Below are 23,921 nucleotides of genomic sequence, written 5' to 3'. Positions count from 1 at the left end.
TATTTGACTAATGGTTAAATGTGTTTGATGATCAGAAACATTATGTGTGACAAACATGCAAAAGAATAAGAAATCAGGAAGGGGGCAAATAGTTTTTCACACCACTGTATATATATATATATAAATATATATATAAAAAAAATATATATATATATATATATATATATATATATATAAAGAGAGAGAGAGAGAGAGAGAGAGATCCTTGAGAGCTGTCGGGCTACAGAGGGATAAGGGCTGCATGATCCACAAAAGGAGAAGCATCTCAGATGGAAAAAAGCTGGCTGTATCATCACTTTAAAAGGTTTTTATTACTGTGAGATATAAAACGTGGCCAAAGCCTTAGCTAATCTTTCACTTGTTAAACTGCTATCTGTGTGAAAGTGTTTTTCCTTTGTAGAAAGACAAAAACACAACCCAATACAAAACTCATACAGTCATCCCTCGCTATATCGCGCTTCGCCTTTCGCGGCTTCACTCCATCGCGGATTTTATATGTAAGCATATTTAAATATATATCACGGATTTTTCGCTGCTTCGCGGGTTTCTGTGGACAATGGGTCTTTTAATTTCTGGTACATGCTTCCTTAGTTGGTTTGCCCAGTTGATTTCATACAACGGACGCTATTGGCAGATGGCTGAGAAGCTACCCGGCTTACTTTTCTCTTTACTTTTCTCTTTCTTTTGCGCTGACTTTCTCTGATCCTGACGTAGGGGGATTGAGCAGGGGGGCTGTTTGCACACCTAGACGATAAGGACCCTCGTCTAAAAATGCTGAAAGATTATCTTCATGTTGTGATCTTTTGTGCAGCTGCTTCCTGAAATGACATGCTGCACGGAGCTTCGCATACTTAAAAGCTCGAAGGGCACGTATTGATTTTTGATTGAAAAACAAACTGTCTCACTTTGTCTGCTCCTGACAGAGGGGGTGTGAGCTGCCGCCTTCAACAGCTTTGTGCCGCGGTGCTTCACATACTTAAAAGAAAAACAGCCCTATTGATCTGTTTGCTTTTTTCTATCTCTGTGACATGATCTGCTCCTGACAAGCACTCCTTTGAAGAGGGAAGATATGTTTGCATTTTTAATTGTGAGACGGAACTGTCATCTCTGTCTTGTCATGGAGCACAGTTTAAACTTTTGAAAAAGAGACAAATGTTTGTTTGCAGTGTTTGAATAACGTTCCTGTCTCTCTACAACCTCCTGTGTTTCTGCGCAAATCTGTGACCCAAGCATAACAATATAAAAATAACCATATAAACATATGGTTTCTACTTCGCGGATTTTCTTATTTCGCGGGTGGCTCTGGAACGCAACCCCCGCGATGGAGGAGGGATTACTGTATTTTATACATATATACAGTACATACATACATATACATATATATATAAAATAAACACAAATATATATATATATGTATATGTGTGTATATATATATATATATATATATATATATATATATATATATATATATATATACACACATGTACTGTACATATTGTATATGATATATACTGTAAATTTATAAATCAAAGTGCAAACAGATTTCTGTAAAGTGGTTTAAATCTATTACAAATACTAACACAAAATAATTGATCACAAAAGTATTCACCCCCTTTAATATGACACCTATTAAATCATTACTGGTGCAGCCAACTGGATTCTGAAGTCCCAGAATTGGTTCAATGGAAATCACCTGTGTGGGACTTCAATTGATTGTAGTCTAAATGCACCATAATGTAGAAGGGCCACCTCATGGTGAGTCAGTATGGTGGACAGTGTCAGTTCTTGCCCCACAGGGACTCTTTGGGTTGCAGTTTCACTGTAGGATCTGATAAGACCTGATCGCAGACAACGTGACATCTACAGATGTCCCTTTGATGTACTATTTATAGACTGGATCAGTGACCAAACAGCCATAACTCAACAAATGGCAGCATTGACGTGCAAAACTTTGCACGAAGCGTCAGAAAAATGGTTGGACTTTTGTGCACCCAAGAAACCAACAACAAAATGTCTACTCCTTCCTTTATGATCCATTGCAAACACCAGATCTGTGTTCCCTATATATTCAGTGCTCTTGGCTTGGCCATAACTTCACTCCATAGCAGGACCCCTGTTATATAGAGTGTGGCCACAACAAAGGCTGCAACAAAGCAAACCTTTTTATTCCAAAGGGCAACCCTAGTGTTGAAATTGAAGAGTGCAAGGTCATCTGTAACAGAGTTAGACAAATGTGCCACCAGTCCAAACCTTGTTAAATTAAAATAAGGTGCATGAGCAAGAAAGATCTACATAACGCCACGTATTCATCTTGCAAAAGATGGGAGTAAATTGATAATCAACTGCCCATCAAAAACAAATTTTATGATTGCAAACAAGGGCCTCTGTGTATGAAACCTTGGAGAAAATTGTTGTACCGCTCACAACCATAAGTTGTACCAATGTGAAAAGGGAGAAGGACCCCGAACTAAGAAAGAAAAAATGTGCTGAATATCCTATCATGTGTGAAGGATAAGGTTTTAGCTGTTATATGTCCCTCTTCCTCAATTCAACTACTCTTTTTCTCTCTCTTTATCTCACACACGCACTGTGGAACTCTGTATATGGAGGGAAACCAGTGCAGACTAACATAAAAAATGAATGTGCCCATCACGGTGCACACACAAAACAACTTTAAAACAGCCTAAAGAACTTATCCACCTCGAGCACATTAACTGAAAGATTAGAATGTGCCTTTTCCTGTAAGAAGAAAAAAAAACTGCAAATTAAGCTCGCATAAATGTATTTTTTTGTATTGTTTTTGTCCTTCGTCTCTGTCTCTCTTTCTCATATATACCTCTCTATTATATAAAAAAAATCTGGTGATGAGACAAGATTTTTTTAAGTCCCACGAGTTGAGACCTTGGCCACCATTTTCAACCACGCACACGGTAATCTCACCTTTCATTCGTGTGAATGCTTCTGACAGACACAGTTTCTCCTCTCTCAGCTCTTACAAATTTTAATGTTTTCCTCACTTTAAGTTCCCAATTAAAGAAGACACATTATGTCCAAATCTTAATAAAGAATTTCATCACAAAGGGTTATCAACAGAAAAAATTAATACACGGGCAATCCTAGCACTGAGAAACGATGAAGTCAAATGAATTAATGCCAAAAATGAGATCGATTACACAGCAAATTGGCAAATTGGTTATGTATCAATAGACTATGCTGAAACAGTTGGTGGTGATGGTGCGGAAGATGAAAACATCAATTTACAATATCCTGAAGAATATATACAACCGTTAATACCATCCAGTCTTCCACCGCACGAATTACTGTAGAAAGAAGGATGTATCCAAGAAAGGTAATGTAGTACATCTTCCACGGATAACATTACACAACAAAGGAGATCTTGATATGCCATTCTTATTAAACGTTAACAGTTTCCCATTAGAATAGCTTTTGCAAAGACAATTAACAAATCTCAGAACCAAACATTCAAAAAAGGCGTTTGATTTAATAGACAGAAAGAAACGAAATTCAATCACGGGCAGTTATATGTTGCATTTTCACAATGAAAGTGCAAACACAGAATCAAAATTCAATGAGATATTGACAAAAATGTAATTAAAACAATTGTTTAAAATGAAGTTTTACAGTAAAAGTGTAAGTTTAAAAAGTATTTGCATGTTAATTTCAAAGTTAAACAGAATGAAATTATATTACGCAATGAATAACTAACGCAACATAAAACTTAATTTACTTTCAAATTATTACGTTTTACTCTTTTTTTATATGGTTAATTACTCACTATAATGTAAAATAGTTCTATTATGCATATGTAACAATTCCCATGAAAATAAAAATCTGTTTAAATTGTATAACCACATCCCCATACGCGAGCAACAGAACCACAAAGAGGCTAGCGCATAGTGCAGGCATGGGGGATGGCGAGCGAAGCACCTACAATGTGCATCTCCTAAATACTGACTTGAAGGGGGTGAATACTTATCTGATCAATTATTTTGTAATTAATTTAAACCACTTTGCAGTGAACGGTTTTCATTTTGACATTAAAAAGTTTTTTTTCTGTTGGCTAATGTCAAAAAAGCCAAATTAATTAAAAAAAGCCAATCATGATTTGCTCCAGAAATCAGAAAATTATCTTGTGTTGTCATTGCTGAAGGTTAGCTGATGTCAGAAACATCTGTCTACAGCCCCTCTAGTGGTTCCGGAGTTTATTCAACCTTGAACCTTTTCTTAAGTTCAGTTCTTCAGTTATTTTCCACTGTTTCACTGTCTTTCCCTCCTCTTACCTGTAAACGACAAATTAATTACAGAAACCTTAAAAATATCTGTCCCTCTATCCTTTCTGATCTTTTACTGTCTTCACTTATTCCATCAACACTAGATAGTCTTGTTGACCACTATAACACAACCCTTCATTCAGCATTAGATAAAACAGCTCCTTTAAAACATAAGGAGGTTTCCTTTAAACGTTCAGCTCCTTGGTATAACTCAGAATTGCGATCTATGAAAGCAGCTGGCCGATGCCTTGAGAGAATGTCACGTAAGACTGGCCTCACCGTGCACATCCAGGCTTTCTCTGACCACCAAAGAGCTTACAGAGAAGCACTAACTTCTGCCAATAACACCCATTACGGCAGAATAATCGAAAGTGGCCATGATAACCCAAGGGTTTTGTTCTCTGTAGTTAATAAACTACTCGAAACCACATCTGGCCCAACTACCTCTTCTACTGAAGTCTGTGAGGAAGTTCCTCCACTTTTTCCGTAACAAAATTAACGATCTAAATAATTCAACTAACATAAATACATCATCTGTTTACATCTCTCCCTGTTTTCTCACTCCACCCAGCTCCTTCTTGAAGTTCTCACCAGTCACATCTGCGTTTGTTAATAACCTGCTTTGTAAGATGAGGCCGACTACTTGTGTACTGGACCCCATCCGCACCACACTACTTAAATCCTGCCTTTATGCCATAATCCCGACTGTTACAACAATAATAAACTCATCCCTTGACACTGGCTCTGTGTCGTTCACTTTTAAAATTGCTTCTGTAACCCCAATGTTAAAAAAGTCTGGTCTTGATGCTGACAATCTTAACAATTTCTGGCCTATTTCTCACTTACCTTTCCTGTCAAAAGTTTTTAAGCGTGTTGTAGCTTCTCAACTTACCAATTACCTAACCTCTAATAATTTGATGGAACCCTTTCAGTCTGGTTTCAGGGCGCGGCACAGCTGTGAAACTGCTCTGCTACGGGTAACCAATGATTTGCTTATGGCAGCAGACTCTGGACAAACCAGCATATTAATTCTGTTAGACCTCAGTGCAGCATTTGACACTGTCAGACATGACATCCTACTGTCCAAAATGGAGAACATGCTGGGTATCTCTGGCATTGCCCTCCAGTGGTTCAAGTCCTATCTGACTGATAGGCAAGAGTTTGTTAGTCTTGGCAACAGCAGATCCAGCTCAGCGCCAGTCACACAAGGAGTCCCTCAAGGCTCTGTCCTCGGTCCTCTGCTTTTCTGTATTTACATGCTTCCCCTTGGCCATATTATCTGTAGCTATGGACTGGGTTATCATTTTTATGCAGATGATACTCAACTCTACTTCAATGTTAAAAGTGGAACTTCATCAGAGCTTTTTCAGCTCACAACCTGCCTTAGTGAAATTAAAACCTGGATGGAGCAGAACCCTTTAAAATTAAATTGCAATAAAACTGAACTCCTGCAAATTGGTACTAAAATGCAACTTAATAAAATGAGCTCCTTCCCAGTCTATCTTGGTGGTGATCTCATCAGACCTGCCTCTACAGTAAAAAATCTTGGTGTCATTTTTGATTCCTCCCCTCTTATTCCGCCCACATAAATCACATTAAGAAACTTTCTTACTTTCACCTCTGTAACATATCCCGTGTTCGCTCCTTCCTCTCCTTCTCTAATGCTGAGAAACTTGTCCATACTTTTATCACATCCCGCATCGATTATTGTAATTCCCTACTGGCAGGTGCCCCTTCTAATCTTGTATCACAGCTCCAGCTTATTCAAAACTCAGCTGCAAGAGTCGTTACTCGAACCAGCAGCAGTGAGCACATAACACCCATCCTGCTCCGTCTTCACTGGCTCCCTGTGTCTTACAGAATCGAATATAAAATCCTACTAATAACCTACAAAGCCTTAAATAACCTCGCACCAAACTACGTCAGTGACCTTCTCCATCACTATGTGCCTGCCCGCCCACTAAGGTCCTCTGATTCTGGCAATCTTGTTGTACCCCACACTAATCTACACTCCATGGGTGACAGGGCCTTCAGCTGTATAGCGCCCAGACTCTGGAATGACCTACCGAAATTAATCAAGTCAGCTGACTCCATGAATTATTTTAAAAAACAACTCAAAACTCATCTGTTCAGGAAGGCTTTTAGCTCTACCTGACTTTACTACCCTTCTCTCAGTTTACTTCTCTGTCAAGATGCTAATATAACCTGTGTGTGTGTGCTAGACCATTAATTATGTTGTTTGGTTTTTTTTTCAGAATTTACTGTCTTAATCTTCTGTATTTATTTATCTGGTTTGTACAATGCTATATACTGTATACGCTGCCGTTCTTTATTATATTCTGTAAGTGCCTTGAGCATGGGAAAGGCGCTATATAAATAAAATGTATTATTAATTTCTTCTGTAATTAATGTATCCTAACTCTGTAATGAAGAGACATATCACACTGTGTTGGTGGCGGATGACTGTCACCAAAAAAGGCACAAATGTTGCTACTGCCAGTGTACACACCACTAGTGTTCCTTGTGCTTAAAATGATGCACAAGACAAGAGTACTAAAGTTTGGATTTCCAGTCATAGTGTTCATGTACACTTATTATACACATTATGCACCAAATTTATTCTCATATGCATCTTCTGAAGTGAAATAGAACAAAAAAATAAATTTCTTGGAATATGTGCACTTGCTAGACAGAGTTTCCTCTGATAAAGTGTATTGGGTTACTTTACCTATGAGTTGACACAAAGCAAGGCAGTGAAAAACAGAAAAGGCTCTGAGCAGAAGAAACCACAACACAAACAACAAGAGGGAAAGAAATATAGAAAATCCGTAGAGATATACTTACCAATGATAGAAATGGGCTTCCTGGCAAATCGAAGACGACCCCAAAAACCAACATATTTGCTGCGGCATCCAGCGGACCACAGCCGTATCACATACTCCACACCAAAGAAAACCACAAGTACTATTTCCTGTAAAAATAAAAAAGTGCATTCATATGAATATTTGCACACAATCTTTATATATTTTGCATAGGTTTATTTAAGTTGTGGACCAGTCTTGGGGTACTACTGTAGCTGCAAGGTTTTTTTCCAACCAATTTCACAAGTCAATGAAATCAATAAATCTAATAATTTAATTAGCTGACACGTCTCTGCAACATTGCATGGACATCAGGGACTGTGCCTCTGGATTGGCAGACTGGGGTGGTGGTCCCCCTCTTTAAGAAAGGGGACTGGAGGGTGTGTTCCAACTACAGAGGGATCACACTCCTCAGCCTCCCTGGAAAAGTCTATTCGGGGGTCCTGGAGAGGAGGGTCCGTCGGATAGTCGAGCCTCGGATTCAGGAGGAACAGTGTGGTTTTCGTCCTGATCGCTGAACAGTGGTCCAGCTCTACACCCTTAGCAGAGTCCTGGAGGGTGCATGGGAGTTTGCCCAACCAGTCTACATGTGTTTTGTGGACTTGGAAAAGGCATTCGACCGTGTCCATCGGGGAATCCTTTGGGGGGTACTCCGAGAGTATGGGGTACCGGACCCCCTAATAAGGGCTGTTCGGTCCCTGTCCAATCAGTGCCAGAGCTTGGTCCGCACTGCCGGCAGTAAGTCGAACCCGTTTCCAGTGAGAGTTGGACTCCGCCAGGGCTGCCTTTTGTCACCAATTCTGTTCATAACTTTTATGGACAGAATTTCTAGGCGCAGCCAGGGCGTTGAGGGGGTCCGGTTTGGTGGACTCAGAATTGGGTCACTGCTTTTTGTAGATGATGTTGTCCTGTTTGCTTCATCAGGCCGTGATCTTCAGCTCTCTCTGGATCGGTTCGCATCCAAGTGTGAAGCACCTCCAAATCCGAGACCATGGTCCTCAGCTGGAAAAGGGTGGAGTGCCCTCTCATGGTTGGTAGCGAGATCCTGCCCCAAGTGGAGGAGTTCAAGTATCTCGGGATCTTGTTCACGAGTGAGGGAAGAATGGAGCATGAGATCGACGGGGCGGATCGGTGCAGCGTCCGCAGTGATGAGGGCTCTGCATCGGTCTGTCGTGGTGAAAATTTACCAGTCGATCTACGTTCCTACCCTCACCTATGGTCATGAGCTACGGGTAGTGACCGAAAGAACGAGATCGTGAATACAAGTGGCTGAAATGAGTTTCCTCCGTAGGGTGTCTGGGCTTTCCCTTAAAGATAGGGTGAGAAGCTCAGTCATCTGGGAGGGGGCTCAGAGTAGAGCCGCTGCTCCTCCGCATCGAGAGGAGTCAGACGAGGTGGCTCGGGCATCTGATTAGGATGCCTCCTGGACACCTCCCTGGTGAGGTGATCCGGGCACGTCTAACTGGGAGGGACTACTGTATGTCTCTCGGGCTGGCCTGGGAACGCCTTGGGATTCCCCCGGAAGAGCTAGAAGAAGTGGCCAGGGAGAGGGAAGTCTGGGTATCTCTGCTCAAGCTGCTGCCCCCGCAACCCGACCTCGGATAAGCGGAAGAGAATGGATGGATGGATGGATTGATTTAATTAGCTGGCTTTTGCTTTAATTATATTTAGCATTTGGAAAAATTTGCTCTTCAACCCTATTTGTACCCATACAATATTTCTTTGATTGGACTTTTGATTTACAATGAAATGCAAAAATGCAAAGAAATGCTTGTGTTTTTTAAAGGAAACACAACAAAAACTTCCTGTTAAGGGCTATCCTTTAAATATGCACAATGGAAACAGCCAGGGGGTATTACAAATAAAAATTAACTTTACTTTTCTTCTGGCATTTTTTTTTAAATTATTTTTTGTTTTGACACACTTTTTTCAGCATCATTTAATTTCTTGCTATGATGTTGTGTGCTGCAACAAAGATGGTTATATTTACAATGGGCATGGCTACTTGCATGTGTTGATGGTGTAAGTTTGCATTTCTTGCCTATTTTCTGGCGAAACTTGTTATGCTTGCTAGGTTTTGGTCACCATGGGTTCCAAGAACACAGTTGCCTTCATAATTCTTAACTGGAAGAAACCTGGAACAACCATGGCTCTTCCTAAAGCTGGCTGCCTGGCCAAAATGAGCAATCTGGGAAGAAAGGCCATGGTAAGATACATGACTCAGAACCCAATTGTCACTCTGGTTGAGATGGGAGAAACTTCCATAAAAACGACAATCACTGCAACAGCCCATCAATTTGGTCTTTATGGCACAGTGGTCAGGCAGAAGCTGCTCCTCAACAAAAGACACATGATAGCCCTCTTGGTGTTTGCAAATAGGCACCATAGGGACTCTCAGACTGTGAGAAACAAAATTCTCTGGTCTGATGAAGCCAAGATTAGCATCATGTCTGTTGTAAATCAAGCATCGCTCATCACCTACAGTATATGATACCATACCAACAGTGAAGCATTGTAGTGGTGGTAGCATTAGGCTGTGGGGTTGTTTACCAGCAGCACAGACTGAAAGAGGGTTAAAAGCTCAATGCAGCAAATTACAGAGATATCATTAATTAAAAACCTGCTTCTGAACTCTCTGGACCTCAGACTGGGCTGAACATTCATCTTCCAACAGGACAATGACCCTAAGCACAAAGTAAAGACAACAAGGAGTGGCCCAGACTTGAATCCAGACAAACATCTATGGAGAGACATGAAAATCAGTGATGGGGCCCCATGAAGCTTCTGAGGCCTCTATCTTGTCATGCCGGAAAAAGATTTGAAGGTTTGAAAATACAGTAGTGACATGTGATGGGTTACAGGAATCATAGCAGTCATGAGCTGAACACAACCAAAGTAGCCCCCATTCTTGTTGATCACACAGTTAAAATCAGATTGGTGCACTAAAACACTAAAATCCCAAGAACATTGTTTGTTTTGATTTCATGATAGATATGTTTTCATTAGTCTTAAAGATGTCCTGTAATTTCTTGCCATTATGAATAATGTAGCACCATACCAGTGCTCACCTGGGCAGAGTGCCACTGAACTCTCACTCTTTTGGGTAGCTCCAAATCCTTAGAAGGACCGCTTGCTACTGCCACACTAGTTGAATTTATTTCAGACTTTGGCAGGACTGCTGCCTTTCTAGGCTTCCCTAAAGCTGGCACTAAAACTGCTCATTTGTATGATGGAATGCCAATGAATAAGGCAAACAGCTCACCCTTGAGATTAATGTACTGTAACTCAGCGATGTAAACAAAATATCCAACAAAAACCACTACTGATTCATAAATATTACGTGACAACTTTTCACATAAGCAGGAATTTTTGCCGTGAGGCAATGTGAAAGGTTAATATTTTGTTATCCGTGTTTGGGGAATAATTGCTCTTTTGGGCAAACAGAATCATAACAGGGTTGAAATAATGTGCTTGTGGAACTTGGCATACATAAAAATGTTTAGAGAATGTGCCTACTGTAGGCTAGAGTATTAATGACACCAGGTTATAGTGTTCCAGTACAGAACAACAGTATAGTATAACTTCATTACCGGATAACAGGTTCCTCACTTCAAAATCCTCACTGTATAAGACATGAGTAGTTTCACATCTCCTTTTATACCTTGTGGGACAGTGCAAAGCTTTGAAGCAGTCAGACTTCTCCCAGTGCTTCAGAAGTCATCAGCTACATGGTTGTGAAACACAAGCTTCGCTATACTACCTTGCAACAGCGTGCTTCATTAAAGTGATACAAGCTTCAAAGCCTTGCTGTTTATCCCTACAGAAAATAGCTGTTCACCAATGGTCTCCATCTACTGTAACTTAACAGAGCTAGAGAGGACCTGCAGAGAAGAATGGCAGAAAATCTGCAAATGCAGGTGTGTGAAGTTTGTCACATCATACCCAGAAAGACTCCAGGCTATAATTGTTGCCAAAGGAGCTTCAATTAAGTACTGAGTAATGTGTTTGAATACTTGAATACTTGTGTCAATATGATATTTCACTTTTTTATTTTTAATAAAACTGTAAAAAAAATTCTAAAATTCTGCTTTTGCTTCATCATTCTGGGATATTTCGCACTGTTTCTGTGTCGGGAAAATAATTAAATGATTTCAGTACAAGTCTGTATTAAAGCAAAATGTGAAAAAACTAAAGGGGTCTGAATACTCTTTGAATCCTCTGTTTTAATCTAAAACTTTAATATCAATGATAAGAAATCGATTTTTCTATGTGATGTGGAAATGTTCCCTTATGTTTTCTTCATTTTAAGTTTTACTAAATCTTAAAAAGAACATTAATTTTGTGAATTTCCCCTTGGGATTAATAAAGTATCTATCTAGCTATATATCTATCTAAATATCTGAAGAATGGTATTTTATGGTTGTATTTTATTCTATCAGTAGGTGTGGAATTTTGGAGACCTTGCAGAAAAGCAGCTAAAATGTCACTTAATTGGTCATTCTCCATAAGTCTCCTGGTTTTTGTTTCCTGGTTTATATTTTCAACCTCTGCTACTTGGAAGAAGAAACCACACTTTTTTCCCAACTCAACTAAAAGGCTTTTGTGGTGGTAAATAAGGCATAAAGCTTGAACAAAGAACTCTAGGCAGGCTTCTTCTTTCATTTACCTTGCATCTCCCATCATGTGACTACATCAGAGTTATCATTGGGCAGCAACAGAGAAATGGTGGAGGGGTAAGAGCGAAACTGCAGAAAGGCCCAAGGCCATTCCTGACAAAAGAATCCTGCACCACCATCTACTTCACAATAACTAAATATGTGATAAATCTGAAATTAGAGCAAACAAATTCTACTCTAAGGGGTCTTATTGCTCTAGTCTAGAAAATATAGCAGCTTTTCTTGGATTGTGTTCATTTTTTTTTCAGACACCATAGTAATCTCAAGTTTTAGATCTGTGACCCTTTCCATGGATGAGTTTATTAAAATGTTTAAAAATCATTTCTATGTCATACTTCACATACATAACGAACTTTGTTTTTTCAGTAAAATTTGGGTTTGGCCAGAAAAAAAATGACACAGGGTGTACCCCTCAAACATTTTGAGGACAAAACAAGTGTAACAGGCTGTGTATTTTAAAGCTCACTAATTGTGATGCATTACCTAATATATAATGTGCTGATGGCATAGAACTGAACACAATGACTTTTATTATCCTTTCAAAGTTTTACTGCAAATGCATGTCAGGCCTTAAGGACACAGCAATTGCTATTTAGAAACCAGTGAAAAGGGTACACAAAAGAATGGAGGACCTGGAAACTGCAAAGACAAGCAGGCTACTGGAATAGCTGACAAAAGTAAAGCATACAACCAAATTTACTTAGACTTAAACTTTCAAAAACCCTTAGACACAGTCTCACGCTGAATATTAATTTTAAAACTGCAAGCTGTTAGCATCAGAGGTAACAAGCACTTTAATAACCCGGTTTCAAAAATGCCATGTATACATTTATTACCAGGTTGCAGTTAAGGTTTACATAGACTCTGTCACATTGTTCTTCACAGTAATCACTTGCCAACTTCCAAGTGCATTTAAATGAATCATAAATTATAGGGCCACAATTAAAGGGCTAACGGCAGTCTATTGTGGTAATGGGCAGGTGACCCTGCTTTTTTTTTGGAACTACTCACAAAACATGATACGTATGACAAGATACATAAATACATAGGAACTAAATGGTCAATAAATGTAACTTAACCAAAGGAATTAAAGATAAACAAAAATATACATCATTTAAATCCCAGCCAGGGGAGTAACCCGAGCTGAAATGTAACACAGATATTTGGAGAATGCTCCATGGGGTGTGAGGTCACCAATGGAGTCCCTCAGGAGTTTATCCTTGGACTGCTGCTTTTTCAAATGTATGTTAATGACATACATTCTGGTGTAGGTAGTATGCTTGTGAAATTTGCAGATGATACTAAAATTGGAGGAATGGCAGTCACTAAAGATTAAATGTAATATAATTTAAAAAGACCTGGAAAACCTTCAGAACTGGGCAAGAGCTTGGAAAATGCAGTTTAATGTAGAAAAGTACAAAATGTTACACATAGGCAAAAGGAACATCAGTTACAGCTACAAAATGGGAGAGACTGACCTCGAGCTCTGAAAAAGATTTAATTTAACATGACATTCTCAATGTCTAACTATTGTGCATTTATAAAAAAAATTATAAATGATTTCACAAAAAGCAATCATGAAAGACCAGGCAGTGGTGATTGTGGACAGTTATAAATATCTGGGTACAATCATAGACTTAAAACTGACGTTTAAGGAAAACAAAGAAGCCATCTGCAAAAAGGGACAACAGCATCTCTACTGTTTAAATATCTATAAATCTTGTATTTGAGTCTGTCTTTAGTTATGTTCTGCCAGTCTGGTTTGGAAATCTTAATGTGAGCCACAAAACCAGAATGAATCAAATTGTAAAATGGGGCAGATTTTATCAGTCCAATCTCACAGACCTGTTTAACAAGTAAGTATTATGGAAAGGAGAGTGTATTCTATTACATAAGACTCACCCACAACATTCTCAGTTTCAGTTGTTGCTATCAGGTCACAGGTTCAAGGAGTTCCAAGGATTAAAAGCAACCAGTTAAGCTCTTTTTTTTAAAAAATACCTTCAGGCTTAACACTAGAATTACCAAAGCCTACGAAAAAACTCGTAGATCAGTCCCACCTTAAATCCCTTCACACTTCTCCGCCAGCGTCTTTTGTCCTATAAATGTTGTCGATAAGCAGCAAGCAGCCTATTATCACATCCCCCCACCGCCGCATAGTTTTCTCAGCTCCAGTCTGTTTACCTGCGTGTCAGTTGCTTAGAGTTGTATAGAGTGAGAAGTCAAGCAAAATGACACATTTTATAAATACTATATGGTTATTTGGAACACATGCAGTTCATGTGTGTTCCATGTCTACCATAATCTATGTAAATCGTTAAAACAGAAACGTTTTTCATGTTTTAGTAATAATTGACAAAATGTAGACATGAAGTGTTTAATGTGTGAAGCCTGAAGTCCAAATATCAAATAAACACTTTTTACAAAAGGTACAAATATAACAAGTGCAGTTATAGATAGATAGATAGATAGATAGATAGATAGATAGATAGATAGATAGATAGATAGATAGATAGATAGATAGATAGATAGATAGATAGATAGATAGATAGATAGATAGATAGATAGATAGATAGATAGATAGATAGATAGATAGATAGATAGATAGATAGATAGATAGATAGATAGATAGATACTTTAGATACTGTCAGTGGAGCAGGACAGTGACAGCAGTCTGTCGCTGAAGCTGCTCTTCTGTCTGGAGATGATACTATTTAGTGGATGCAGTGGATTTTCCATAATTGATAGGAGTCTGCTGAGTGCCCGTCGCTCTGCCACAGATGTTACACTGTCCAGCTCCATGCCAACAATAGAGCCTGCCTTCCTCACCAGTTTGTCCAGGCGTGAGGCATCTTTCTTCTTAATGCTGCCTCCCCAGCACACCACCGCGTAGAAGAGGGCGCTCGCCACAACTGTCTGATAGAACATCTGCAGCATCTTATTGCAGATGTTGAAGGACGCCAGCCTTCTAAGGAAGTATAGTCGGCTCTGTCCTTTCTTGCACAGAGCATCAGTATTGGCAGTCCAGTCTAATTTATCATCCAGCTGCACTCCCAGATATTTATAGGTCTGCACCATCTGCACACAGTCACCACTGATGATCACGGGGTCCATGAGGGGTCTGGGCCTCCTAAAATCCACCACCAGCTCCTTGGTTTTGCTGGTGTTCAGTTGTAGGTGGTTTGAGTCGCACCATTTAACAAAGTCATTGATTAGGTCCCTATACTCCTCCTCCAGCCGACTCCTGATGCAGCCCACGATAGCAGTGTCATCAGCGAACTTTTATATTCTTGAATAGAAGCACATTTGTTCTGTTTATGTTTGATGACCACGTTCTTTGTGATGTGTTTTTAATGTTATGTTGCGATCTCTCTGCTGATAAATCAAATTTCTCTCTTGGGACAATAAAATTGAATTGAACTGAATTGAAGTGAATAGATAGATAGATAGATAGATAGATAGATAGATAGATAGATAGATAGATAGATAGATAGATAGATAGATAGATAGATAGATAGATAGATAGATAGATAGATAGATAGATAGATAGATAGATAGATAGATAGATAGATAGATAGATAGATAGATAGATAGATAGATAGATAGATAGATAGATACTAAAAAGGCAATTGAATGTGAGGTTATATTGCAAAACACTGTTGAATATAAAGCAAGGCTTGCTATGCTTAGACTACATAATGCATTAATGAGACCACATCTAGAATATTATGCACAAAAAGACATAGCAGCACTTGAAGCCATGCGGAAGAGAGCAACCAAGTGCATCCTAAGATGTCAGGACATGCAGTCTGACATGCTTAGGGAGTTAAACCTGTTCAGTCTCAAGCAGGTAAGACTTTGGGGGGACCTAACTCAGGTCTTGAAAATCCTCAGAGGCATGGAAAAGTTGGTCCAGCTGAATTCATCTGAGCAAATGGTGAGTCAAATACTCGAGGATGCCAGTGTAAATGAGGTGCACTGAATCCAGGAAGTTCTTCTTTACTCACAGACTTGCAATAATGTGAAATAAACTACCAACATATGCAGCTAAAGCAGAAACCTTGGTGAATTTTAAGAAATATCTGGATTAAATAGTAGGACATCTTAGCTATTAGTAAAATCAATAAGCTTGATAGACTGCATGGTTTGTCAAATTTTGTAAAAAGACAAAGCATGCCAATCAAACAAAGTATGCTGTAGGCCTGAAGCAGTGGTTCTATCCACTGAATTATTATGACACCCATGCCATTCAGCTAAGTAAACCGTGACTTTATAAGAGATAGAAGGGCAAGTGATAAAAGCAGAAGAGAGTGATTAGAGATATAGGACTTAAGTTTGCAAGATTGCTTCCAAAAACTGAAAATTTTACCTGGACTTTTGCTAACTCAATAGACTTTAAATAGCACTATCTCCGGTTTAAATTTCACCCCTGATTTACTGGATATTAAAAGGCATATTAATTCTCATCATCAGTGCATTACATTTGTAAAAATATGTTCCAACACAAATGTACAGGATAGCTTGCCATCTCTACTCAGCAGCCATACCACATGCTCTTCAGAACAGATAATCCACCTGAAGCTAAGCATGTTTAGTCCAGGCCAGTACATGGATGAGAGATCATTTAGGAAAAACATGAGTTTCTGCTGGAGGAATTCCTGGCGAGGCCATCATGTGAGCCTACCCAGTTGTCTGTGTGTGGATACAAATGCCCCAGTACAGTGACAGGGAAACTGTGCTGTAAAAATGGCGATGTTCTTTGCGTAAGACAAACACCTGACATCTTGACTCTCTGTGATCATAAAAGATTCCTGGACAACCTTTGAAAAGGGCAGGTTATTTTCCGATGTCCTAGATAAATTGCCAAATTCCATCTTGTCCAGTCTGGCCTCTTAATCATCACTGTTCCGCATTGGATCTGGCAACACCAGTTGAAAAATAAAATCCCTTCTCCACATAACAGATAATGTTTTGAATGTGTACTGGCACAATAAATGGCTGCTGTTGCATAATTCAGGTAGATGCTACACATTGTTGGTGTTTGAAGTGGCTCCTCACTATCAATGTAAAGAACTTGGAGTAGTGAGAAAAGCATCATATAAATATAATTTATTCTTATTATTAATATTATTAGGATCCAGCGTACTGGACTGTAAATCCCACATCCATTCCTTGCCTATAATGAGTTTCCACATTCTCTCCATGTCAGAAAAGGGTTTTTCTCTTGGCATTCCATTTTTCCTCCAACATTCTCAAACACATGCAGGTTACATCAGTTGATCAATCCGAATTGACTCCACAAGTGTCAGTGGGGGTTTGTATGTGAATTGGCCCGTGATGGACTAGCAACTGTGCAGGGTTCGATTCTACTTTATGCCAGATGCCAGTTCACTGAGTAAGAGTGTAGCCATGAATGCCATGAGATATCCTGGCACACTATACCTAGTTTTGCCAGAAAACACTGCAGCCATCAATGCTCCTGAAATGGATTACATTATTTTAAGAATTTAAATTTAAACATACAGTATATACATTAATCATTTATTTCTTATTAACAAGAGAGTTTAACTTGTTTGTTTACCTGACGCTTTCATAATCACCTAACTAAAACTGAGCACATGGCATGCTTTGGCTTAAAACCCAATGAAAATAAACACATAAATCAAGCTTTGTTCAAATGGATTATGCGTAATGACCTTGATGGCCTTGGCAAATTTGTACTCAAAAGGCTCACAGCCTCTTCCACTTGTAGAATGTGAGCTGGGCCGCGGCCGCCCCCCCCCCCCAAAAGAAGCAGGCAAGCTCTGAAGGCGGCTCTGTGCAAATATCTCCAGATAATAGCAAAAATCAACAAGGCCCGCTGAGCACAGTGAGAAGAGGCACACTGGCAATGACTGAAACGTGGGCTGCTCCTCCAAACAATGGAAGCGACGCTTGCTCAACATTTACTGTCGTCCACTCTGGGGGGAACAACATGCAGACGAGCCAAGTGGACATGAATTGTTCTACTGACTTAAGTAGCAGGATGGTCGGTTCCAAGCCAAGAGACATTTTTCACTTCTGAAGCTTTGATAAAGGCCAGCTGACCCAGAAGAAACCCCAGATATTGAGGGAATGTCAGAGGGTGAAAGAGCACAAGCTGTTCTCTGTGGTCCTACACGAGGGAACTTGGTATCCTAGAGCAACCGGGACATTCCCCTAAGCAGCGGCCTCATATGAGGAGGCCCTTTCAATACCAGCTGAGTAACTAGTAGTTGGCAGAGGTGTAGAGTGGGGGGGTCAAGGGTTGGCTGATAAATTTCTTGTCACTTGTTTTTCCGCATGGCTGCCAAAACACAACTTTAAAAATTTGTTCACCACCCTAGACAGCACTGTGTAAAAAGAATAAAATTTAAAAAGAATAACCCAAACAATTTCCCAATAGACGGATGGGTCAAAAGTCACGATTCCTTGCTTTCCTAGAATTCATCTCCAAGGGCAACCATGTGCTAATCGTTTTCATTTTATTGGGGGAAGACATCAGAAATGCAAAACTATAAGGCAAAGATTAACAGTAACAAAGTTGGTCACCCAGACCTGGCAGCGTTTAGTTTAAGCAAACGGAGTATGAGGTGGAAAGTTATGTAAATTCCAGCTTCACAGGGTTTTTAATTCTGAAAGCTGGTGAAAAGCGGATTAATTTGAAATGCAATGTGTTTTTCCAGCAAAATTAAATGACACAAGTTTTAGGGTCACAGTGTGGGGAAAAGACACTCAACTGAAAACTTTTCAAATCATTAATGGATTGAAATATCACTGAGACTTAGACTAAACTTTTAAAAACAGGGAACCTTTTCCTAGAGATTGAGCCTATGAGCAATGAAAATCCCTCATTCTTTCAAATTAATAGTAACTAATAAATAAAACTTCAATAGTGAAGATATGAAAGTTTTGAAAGACTTCAACTAGCACATATTGTGAAGCAGTAAAATCAATCACAGAATATGAAGACAGTCTTCAGAACTGTGCAAATGCAGCTGCATGTAGGCAAGAGTTAAGGGCAAAGTATAAGTAAAAGGAGCATAATGGACAAATGAAAACAAGCTGTAATAAGAATTCAGATGTTTATATTATTTGAAAACGAACAGCATCAGATTGCTCTCCCTTGCCCCCCTTCTGATTTGACTCTAATAGCGCCAGCATAAATTCAAACCTGATCTGACGCTGTTCGTTTTCAAATAATATTGCATTAGTGCAACAATGTTTTCTGATTGGTACTATTCGCGTCATAAAATGATTTCTTCAAAACGTCACATATATTTGTCTATTTCTTTTTTTAAAATGTGCGTTGATCACCGCCAGCATGTTGTAGCACACAGCAACTGGCCACCTGCATGTTCTTGCGCGCACTGAATAAGCACACTAAATAAGAGACAAATATATGTGACTTTTTGAAGAAATCATTTTATGACACGATTTATCTTTATTTATTTACTTACTTCCTACAGCCTAAAGTCACAAGTAGTGTGCAGAGAGCATGCTCAGAAAATATGTGTAATGCCACGAAAAGTACCTGCTGACACTTTAGTATGCAAGCAATGGTACGAGAATGCAGTTAGACTTTTTTTGGAGCACATACACCGTCCAGATCTAAACACTAGCGTGTAGAGTCGCTTGCGTTCTGCATCGGAGCATTGCTTTCGAATGTTATTTACCTTTATTTATTTACTTACTTCCTACAGCGTAAAGTCACAAGTAAAATGCAGAGCTTCCCAAATACATATACAAAGTACAGCGATGGCAAAAGTGCGATGTGCACTCTTGCTCTGATGTAGAAGGGTCGTCGTGATCTGAGTTTACCTCTGTTATAGCGCGTCTATGTGAAAACAGCAGTGTCAAATGCGGGGGGGGGGTGTTTGGACTTGTGAACGCAGCTGAGATAATAAAACTGAATAATAAAAAAAAAACAAAGCTAACCTTTACAAGTATCATAAATTACACCGGCTGTTACAGACTGAAAGCAAATGTATGTTTTTATTCTAAAATAGTAAGAATACGAGCAGTTCACTTCTCAAAACAGAGTCGTGCGGGATCAAACTCGTGACCTTTTGATTCCCAGTCAGCAGCTGATACTGTTGCGCCACGGAGGCAGTCGTAATAAATGTGTGTCAATGTCGCATGCTAAGGCAGCTTTTTTTTCTGCAGTTATATTTTTGAATAAAAGCGCACTTGTTCTGTTATATTTGTACCTTTTGTGAAAGTGTTTCTTTGATATTAGGACTTCAGGCTTCATATATTATATAGTTTATGCCTACATTTTGTCATTTACTACTAGAATATGAAAAACGTTTGTTTTAAAAATGTGTTTACACAGATTACTGTAGAAATGGAACACACATGAAATGCGTGTGTTCCAAATAACGATCTATTATTTCCACTCTAAAACTCCACTTCACTCCCAAATAATCAATCAAGGCATGAGCTGGGAGAAGTTCGTGCACGTTCTAAGTCGGAGGGTGGATGGAATAGATGACTGCTTGAAGCTTGTCTTTATCAGCACATTTAGAAGACAAAAGACTCTAGCGGAGAGGTGTGAATGGATTTAAGAAGCGATTTAAGGTGGGACGGAATTGTGAGGCTCTTTGCAAGTCGTACATGTCCAAATGCCATTGAATACATTGGTGAATCAGGACTCTGAGCAGCCCTAAATCAGACAACTACGGTAGAGATTAAGCTCAACAACAAGACGAAACTGGCAACTAAAATAAAATGCTATAAAATCTGGGAAATATCAACAAAAACTCAATCTGCTTAAATCTTACAATGGTCCATTAAAACCACATCTGAAGATCTCTTTGCAGTTCTGGTCATCAACCTGCAAAACAGACCTAGAAGATCTACAAACACATTCTATTGCTGTTTACATCGTAAGATTAATTTTGTTTTGATATTTGTCTCAATTTTTCTTTATGATGTTGTCACTCTCTTTTTGGGTTATCAAGTCTACTGCTATGAATGTTTGGCCAATCATGAAAAAGGAATGATTTGTATTTTGTTAAAACTTTAAAATAAAGTTTTCCATTTCAAAAAGGAAAAAGAGCAAACAAAATCAGTTATGGAAAGAATCTAGAAAAATTCTATGAGTTCTTTACCATCTGAAGACCTTAAGCAATGTATCATTCAACTTTGCTCTCATTTCCTTTCCAGTCCAAACAAATACAGTGGAACCTCGGTTCACGACCATAATTCGTTCCAAAACTCTGGTCATAAACCGAGTTGGTCGTGAACCGAAGCAATTTCTCCCATAGGATTGTATGTAAATACAATTAATCCGTTCCAGACCGTACGAACTGTATGTATATATATATATATATATATATATATATATATATATATATATATATATATATATATATATATATTTAGTTTTTAAGCACAAATATAGTTAATTATACCATAGAATGCACAGCGTAATGGTAAACTAAATTTAAAAACCTTGAATAACACTGAGAAAACCTTGAACAACAGAGAAAACTAACACTGCAATAGTTCGCGCTATAGTGCTAGGAACCACTCGCTAAAAACACTTTTTTTAATAAGTTTTAAGCACAGGGGAAAAAAATGATTTAATAAACCACCAAGAAAAGTAACATTGCAACAATGCAGACTACGAACCGATTACTGTAAATAGAACAGAAAACAAAAACAAGCCTTCTCTACCTTATGCGTCCCTCGCTCGCTCTCTCTCTCACCTGTGTGTGTGTGCATGCATCGAGCCTAGAGCGCCTGTGTGTGTGTCTCTCTAGCGCTCCTGTGTGTGTGCGTGTCTCTCTTTTGCGAGCCTGGAGCGCCTGTGTGAGTGTCTCTCTAGCACGCTCCTGTGTGTGTGCGCGCCTCTCTCTCCCGCTCCTGTGTGTGTGTGCGTCTCTCTTTTGCGAGCCTGGAGTGCCTGTGTGTGTGTCTCTCTAGAGCGCTCCTGTGTGTGTGCGCTCTCGCACGTGCTCCTGTGTGTGTGTGTTTGTGTGTGTGCGTGTGTGCCGCGCTCTCTCGCTCTCTCTCTCTTGCTCGCTGCACAGGAAATGCACTGGGAGAGACTGAACATGTACAAACCGAAAGAGAACCTGGCTTGTTCGTATACCGAGTGTGTGGTCATGAACCGAGGCAAAAGTTTGGCAAACTTTTTGGTCGTAAACCGAGTTGTATGTGTACCGAGACGTTCGTGAACCGAGGTTCCACTGTACCAAGTTGGTGTATCGAATTCCATTTCTGCTTAAAACATTGAGCAGATAAGAGCTCAATGCACTTTATAATAAAGGCAGTTCAGATTTTGCCACCTTCTTCTTCTTCAGCATTTTCAGTTTTTGTTCAGTGAAAATAGTAGCCATGGTGCTGATGTCTAAAAGTATACAGCTTGTCTGACTTGTGGTGCTCACAGAGAAGTCACAGTGCCCAAGCACATGGTTAGTGAGGCGCTCTGAATGATTCCAGTCAAATTCACGGCACTGAGTACTCTCAATATAAATGACATCATCAACAGTGATGAATAAACTGCAAAATACTTGTAAACAATAGAAACATAAAATGTCAGCTAAAACATTACAAGTGATGTTTAAATCCTAACATCCTAACTAACAACTGTATTTTTTGTTCTTTTTGATGTAGATTTGAAATTTCTGGAATTTTCAATTTTTTTAGGAACATATTTGAAATATGTACAGTTTTCAGCATCTGGTTTGTGAATACTATTTAACTTTGTTTTCTAAAATATTTAATCATTTTATTTTTCAACTGGTCAGACAACATTGTCAGACAACATTGTGCAAATATGTCCGGCATGCACTTTACAAAGAGACCAAAGAGTAAAGCATCCAGCTATTAAAACTTTTAGGTGTAATGATATGTAGTTTAAAAATAAAGTAATAGTTTTCCTTTCTGTCTTTGAGCTTCGAATTTTAGTTATATTTTGGTTAAAAACATTCTTATCTCTGTGTTCCTGACTCTTCCCTGACAAATAACAATTCTCATCCAGATCCCTATGAAACAGATACTAGTTAGCCTCAGCTATGCTCACAAAATACAACCATTCACTGTAATTGTGTGCTTTATTCTTTGGTTTATTCATTATAGTGATGTAGCCCATTAAAGGTTACGTAAAACAGGCAAGCACTCCACTAGATTTCAAGGATTAAATTGGTGAAGCAAATCTTAGGTGATCTCTGAGCATTACTGCCATTTTCATGTTTTGTTAAGGATATCAAAAGGTTTAGATAGGTCATTACACTACAAGCTCTCTAGCAAATCTCTAAGTCATGGCTATAGTTCAAACAACTTGGGAAAACTATTTTTGATTCATTTTAGTTTATGCTCTGTGCCCCACAAGGGTGGTGTCCCATTACTTTTTTTAATGTTTTCATAATTGCTGAAGAAACTCTCACATACAAAACTGCCGCAGAACCCAGGTTCACTTTTACATCTTTTACCTTATGTTCATTGTTTGATATAGCAGCATTAAAAACAAAGCTAATCTGTACATCTACTTAGCTCGGCTAAAGGCAGCAGACATCCAGGACTCTCTAATTAGCACCTTTTTATCTTATTTAAAAACTATTCTAAGAGAGTGAAAAAAAGATGCGTTTCCCATGAGTGCTTAGGACAAATAAGATTAACTTCAGACTCATAAATTGTTTGAGTGGGATTCAAGCCGACACAGAAGCTTGCCAATACAACAAATTAGCTGCTATTGAGCCACACTAAAAGAAAAGACCTTAAGAAACGGGAAGCCAAGTTGGCGAAGCAAAGCTCCTCATCAAGAAAAGCACTCTAGGCAACTATACAACTGCATTTTATACATTTATTTAACAAGTGTATAACTGTGAAGCAAAGCAATTAACATATCACTGGTAAAACAAAGGCACTGATTTACTGGGCACTCATCCATATCGTGGTTCACTTCTTGGTTATCAATACCAAGGCTTGGAAGATCGTCACTTTGACCAAGCGAGATCTGATGGACACAGATGACCAGCTGAATCTAAAAGAAGGGGACATATTCTGGCAGATGTTATTTCCTGGATATATCTTTAGTAGCTTCAGCAAAGGTTGGTAAAGTATGT

At 39.0% G+C, this 23,921-nt stretch overlaps 1 protein-coding gene across 2 annotated transcripts in view; it reads right to left on the bottom strand.

Moving 5' to 3' along the window:
- LOC114645711 (potassium voltage-gated channel subfamily KQT member 1-like) overlaps window positions 1-23,921 on the bottom strand; it is a 773,371-nt gene that overhangs the window by 562,843 nt on the left and 186,607 nt on the right. For both annotated transcript variants that reach the window (XM_028793526.2, XM_028793527.2), the window contains exon 4: window positions 7,137-7,263. In XM_028793526.2, coding sequence (XP_028649359.1) covers window positions 7,137-7,263 — 127 coding nt within the window. The remainder of the gene's footprint in view (window positions 1-7,136; window positions 7,264-23,921) is intronic.

Source organism: Erpetoichthys calabaricus, chromosome 2, assembly GCF_900747795.2.
Source record: "Erpetoichthys calabaricus chromosome 2, fErpCal1.3, whole genome shotgun sequence".
NCBI classification, from domain to species: domain Eukaryota; kingdom Metazoa; phylum Chordata; class Cladistia; order Polypteriformes; family Polypteridae; genus Erpetoichthys; species Erpetoichthys calabaricus.
This window is presented reverse-complemented; position numbering and strand designations above follow the sequence as displayed.